At 61.5% G+C, this 4,885-nt stretch overlaps 1 protein-coding gene across 1 annotated transcript in view; it reads left to right on the top strand.

Moving 5' to 3' along the window:
• The window catches only part of DTX4 (deltex E3 ubiquitin ligase 4), a 5,182-nt gene extending 1,637 nt beyond the window's left edge, over positions 1-3,545 (top strand). Inside the window, exons 3-8 of the mRNA XM_035898360.1 lie at positions 8-138; positions 288-349; positions 676-828; positions 1,671-1,832; positions 2,212-2,301; positions 2,702-3,545. Coding sequence (XP_035754253.1) covers positions 8-138; positions 288-349; positions 676-828; positions 1,671-1,832; positions 2,212-2,301; positions 2,702-2,935 — 832 coding nt within the window. The 3' untranslated portion in view covers positions 2,936-3,545. The remainder of the gene's footprint in view (positions 1-7; positions 139-287; positions 350-675; positions 829-1,670; positions 1,833-2,211; positions 2,302-2,701) is intronic.
• Positions 3,546-4,885: the final 1,340 nt, after the last annotated feature.

Below are 4,885 nucleotides of genomic sequence, written 5' to 3'. Positions count from 1 at the left end.
CGGCTGGGCTGCCTGTCTGCCTGACGCGGCCCCCCAAGCTGGTGCTGCACCCTCCACCCGTGAGCAAAAGCGAGATCCAGTCCATCCCTGGCATCTCCCACACCTGCCGCAAGACCACCAAGAAGCAGGCCAAGAAGGGTGAGAGGCACTTTGCCACTTGGCCCCTGTTCCTGTCCCCCCAGCTTCCCGACCTGGTTCCCCTGTCCCCCCCGTCTCCTCCTGCTGCCCCCAGCAGTGGGTTTCCCCCGTGCTGCCCTCCAGCCCCTCTGACTCTTCCTCTCCCACAGGTAAAACCCCAGAGGAGGTACTGAAAAAATACCTGCAGAAGGTGCGGCATCCACTGGATGAGGTGTGAACGGTGGGGGTCACGCTGGGGTGTCCCCAGGGTACTTTGCTCTGGGAGAAGTGACTGAGGACATGGGTGATGCCCCCACACTGTGCAGGGATCTCCCCACCACCCCTCATGGCTCTGCCCTGTCCCTGTCCCCCTCCAAAGAGTGGCTGTGTGCCACATGCAGATGTTGGCTGGCCCCTGTGGTGGCCCAGGGTGATGGCACAGTGCCTGGGCTGGGTGCTGGTCCCTGGGCAAAAGCAGGGCAGCTCATCAGCCCCGTGTCCTCAGCGAGGCTCTGGCTGCATCCATCTGTCTGACCCTTCTCCTTCCTGTCCACGCAGGACTGCACCATCTGCATGGAGCGCCTCTCTGCGCCCTCCGGCTACAAGGGACCCCAGCCGGCCATCAAGCCTGACCTGGTGGGGAAGCTGGTGAAATGCGGCCACGTCTTCCACCTCCACTGCCTGGTCGCCATGTACAACAACGGCAACAAGGTGCAAGGCTGCAGCCCCAGGGGATGCCCAAACCCCTGGCTCAGCGACCTGTGCTGAGCTCCTCCTGCCCCTTGGTGGGACGCCCAAACCCCTGGCTCAGTGACCTGTGCTGAGCTCCTCCTGCCCCTCGGTGCAATGCCCAAACCCCCGGCTCAGCGACCTGTGCTGAGCTCCTCCTGCCCTCGGTGGGACGGTGCTCGAGTCCTGCTGCCCCGGAGGGCTCTGACCTCCCTGTCCTGACAGAGAGTTTAACTTTTATCAGCAGCAAGCGCTTTGGGACCGCTAAATCAGAAACATAAGGTTGGGCTGTGTGGGTGGTTTTTTTCCTACTACGCCCAGTTTTACGCCCTTGCTTTCCTTCCCAAGGTTAGTGGCAGTGAATGTTGATCCCTGCATGTTTGAGCAGAGCTACCTGGTATCTGGCGCCAGGCAGTGCTTTTCCAGCCACTGGTGGGCTTTCTTGAGGCCCCTGCAAGTGGCTCTTGTGCTTGACATTCCCAGGAAAATGCGTTTCACGTTGCTTGGGAGTGTTTAATATTTATTATCTTTCCCTCTTTGGAAAAAAAACAAAACAAAACCAACCCACCAAAACCCAACCAAAACAAAGGTGGGGAAAGCTGTAAATCTGATGAGGAAGAGAAGTGCAGACCTCAGGTTCTTGGTTAAAGTTGGGTCGCTGTAGCAAGTTCTCCCAGCCCTCCCCCCTGCTTCCTGAGTGTTTGTGAAATGGCTGTGTTCAGGATGAAGGCAGTGCTCAGTGCTGCCGGGGGACGGAGTGCCCAGCCTGGCTCGCTGTTGGCGGATGCTGGTTTCATTGTGTTCCCCTCTTTCCTTGCTCTCAGGATGGGAGCCTGCAGTGCCCCACCTGCAAAACCATCTATGGGGTGAAGACGGGGACACAGCCCCCAGGGAAGATGGAGTATCACGTCATCCCTCACGCCCTGCCTGGCCACTCTGACTGCAAAACCATCCGCATCATCTACAACATCCCCCCAGGGGTGCAGGTGTGGCCCAACCCTATGCCCAGGGGTGCACATGGGTGGTCCCCTGTGGGGGCTGGTGGCCCTTGTCACCGGCTGTGTTGCTCATGGGTCATGTTGCAGCTCATGCCTTGACTCAGGGCTCTGGTTTCAGTGACGTCTCAGGAGTTGCATGTCCGTAAGGATGCTGGTGGGAAGTCGGGGGTACATCTGCATGAAAGTGTTGGCCCCATCTGCTTGGTGGCAGGGGGATGGTGGCGTTCAGGACCATCATGCTGGAGCATGGCTGCCCAGCGCAGCAGCGAGCAGCTCTGCGTCCACTGAGGTTGGGGGGGGTTACCTTGTGCCCAGAGCATCCTTCTGAGCTCCAAAAGGGTTTTGTTCCTTCCTCCACATGCTGCAGGGACCAGAGCATCCAAACCCTGGGAAGAGTTTCACGGCCCGCGGCTTTCCCCGGCACTGCTACCTGCCAGACAGCGAGAAGGGCAGAAAGGTGAGGGGCTCACCCGGGTGGCTCGAGCTGGCCAAGGCATGCTCAAGGGCATGTTGAGGGGGAGAAGGAGCGAGCAGCTATTTGGAGCACAGGGAGAAGCGAATAAGGCTTATGCAGGCAAACACGGGTGGAGGTGTTCCCCCTAGCCCATCTGGCATACTCTGCAAGAGCCCAGCGAAATTCCTACCTGCTGGGGGAGCTCTGCAGCCTTGTCCTGCTATTTTGGTTGGGGTAGGACCCTATGCTGGGATCCCGAACTCCCTGGGAGGGCTTGGCTGTGGGTTGTCCACATTGCTGGGGTGTACCAGGATGATCAGGTGTGCCTTGAGCAGAAGTGGGTGCTTTCCCCCCCCACACACTGCATTTGCCTTGCTGCCTGCCCCGTCTCTCCCTTCCACAGGTACTGAGGTTGCTGCTGGTAGCCTGGGACCGGCGCTTGATCTTCGCCATCGGGACCTCCAGCACCACGGGCGAGTCGGACACGGTGATCTGGAATGAGATCCACCACAAGACAGAGTTTGGCTCCAACCTCACTGGGCATGGCTACCCTGACATCAACTACCTGGACAATGTCCTAGCCGAGCTTGCAGCCCAGGGCATCACAGAGGAGAGCCTGGTGCAGGAGAAGGACTGAGACCACGGCAGGGAGGCAAGGGAAAGGGTGCTGGTGCTGTGTCCCCCCCTCCCCTCTTTTGATCCCTTTCCCCCAGGATAAAGCTGCTGGAAAAACCCACCTGGGGGCTTTGCAGGGGGTACCTCGAGCCCTTCGCTCCCGATGGCACCCGCACGGTGGGAGCATCCCCAGGCTGGCTAGGAATGTGGGAGAAGGTCCTTTTGGCCATCCCCTTCACTCCTGCGGGGAGGGAGCCTCCCCCCACAGAGCTGCGGGGCTTCAGGCTGGCCTGGCTGTCCCCTCTGGCCGCTGTGCCAAGGGCTTAGGGGTGCCAGGCTCCCCTCCCTCCCCATCCATCAGATGATCTCAGCCTGGCCTGATGCCCCTGATGCCCACCTGGGGCTGGAACCTGGCCTGGGGTGGGAGCGGGGACCATGGGAGTCCCCCTCACTCCGCCTTGTCCCTCAGCCGTCTGTTTGTTCATTTGTCCTGTCCAGTACCTCCCCACTGGCCTTCTGTGTCCACAGAGGTTGGGGGGGGCATGGTCTGCCTCAGCCAGCCCCCCCCCAGCCCTGTGCTCCCTTTTCCTCTTGGCTGTGTCTGAGCTGTGCCCTGAAGGCTGCCCACCGGGGGGGACGGGGGACTACCCATGCCAGGGAGGCGCCGGTGGGTGGGGGCAAGGGGGGCGAGGCACATGTGTCCTGGCCTGTCTCCCACCCCCCTGTAGTGGCTTCCTGGAACTGTTCGTATGGGGGTGTCCCCGCATTGAATTTTTATATACCTCGTATTTTGGGGTTTTGTCAGATGAGTGTACATAAGAGGTGGTGGTGAGCTGGGAGAATGCGATGCTGTGGCCAGGTGGGGGGGCTGAGCCTGGTGGTATTGGGGGCGGGGGCAACACCACTCTCCTACTGCAGGGGTGCCCTGCCCCAAAGGGGGTCAGCCCACCACAGTGGGGCTGTCGCCTGAGGGTCCCCGTGGGGCCAGGTGCAGGTGTGGGTGGGAACCGTTCCCCTTCTTGCTGGGTCCCAGCACCATCCCCAGAGGTCCCTGGGGAGGCCTTGGGGGATGGGGGGTGGTGGTGCAGCTGGCTGGCGTGGGTTGGCACAGCGGTTTTGGGCTGGGGCCGGGGGGGTTTGGTGTGGGGAGGGGAGTGTGGCAGGTGGGCGGGGTGTGTGCATGGCATCTTGGGGTCCCTGCCAGCCCCCAGGGGACTTTTTAGGGGCCTCTCAGAGCCACCTGTGCCGAGGAGGTCCCCACAGCTTCGGGGGCAGCCCTGGGGATGCTCTCCCTGTTGGGAGGCACTCATGCCCTTGTCCTGTGAGACCCCCCCAGGGTTGGAGAGTGGAGTGAGGGGCAGCACCCCTTGCTGCCCAGGCTGTCCCCAGACCCACACTGTTGCTCCCTGGGGGACTGGGGCCTCCTAGCCCATTTTGTTGCATTCCCCTCCTGGTTTTCCGGGGGGGGATCACCGTGCCCTCTGTCCCAGGGGACGGTTGTGCAGGAGGGGGACCCGTCCTGCTGTGCGTCGTTCCACTGTCGGTTTTCCTCTCCCCAGCCTGGGGGGGTGCGTCTCCCCCAGCTGGCTGCCCCACGGAGGAGAGGGTGGGGGTCAATAAAGCGGATGGCAGGGGACGCTTGCTGTCCCTGCACTGCCTGGCCTCTCTGTTGTCTTCTGTCCGTCGTCTGTGTGGCCAGGTGAGCAAGGGGGCACCGTGAGGAGGGCCAGGCACCCCTCGCCCCCCTGATGCCCCTTTGCACTGGTCTGTCCCCAGCCGTCGTTAGTGTGGGATGTTATTTTCTACCTCAAGGGAGAAAACCTCTTTCCCCAGGAAGACACCACCCCCCCCCCTTTTTGAGCAGCTCTGCAGCCAAGGTAGCTGCAGCAGTGTGATTTCTTCTCCACCTGAGCCCTGGGCTTCCCCCACTGCAGAAAAACCCTGGCTGGAGCTATGCAAAACCCTCCCGTGA

The sequence above is a fragment of the Egretta garzetta genome, unplaced genomic scaffold (genome assembly GCF_000687185.1).
Source record: "Egretta garzetta isolate BGI_Z169 unplaced genomic scaffold, ASM68718v1 scaffold840, whole genome shotgun sequence".
NCBI lineage: Eukaryota > Metazoa > Chordata > Aves > Pelecaniformes > Ardeidae > Egretta > Egretta garzetta.
This window is presented reverse-complemented; position numbering and strand designations above follow the sequence as displayed.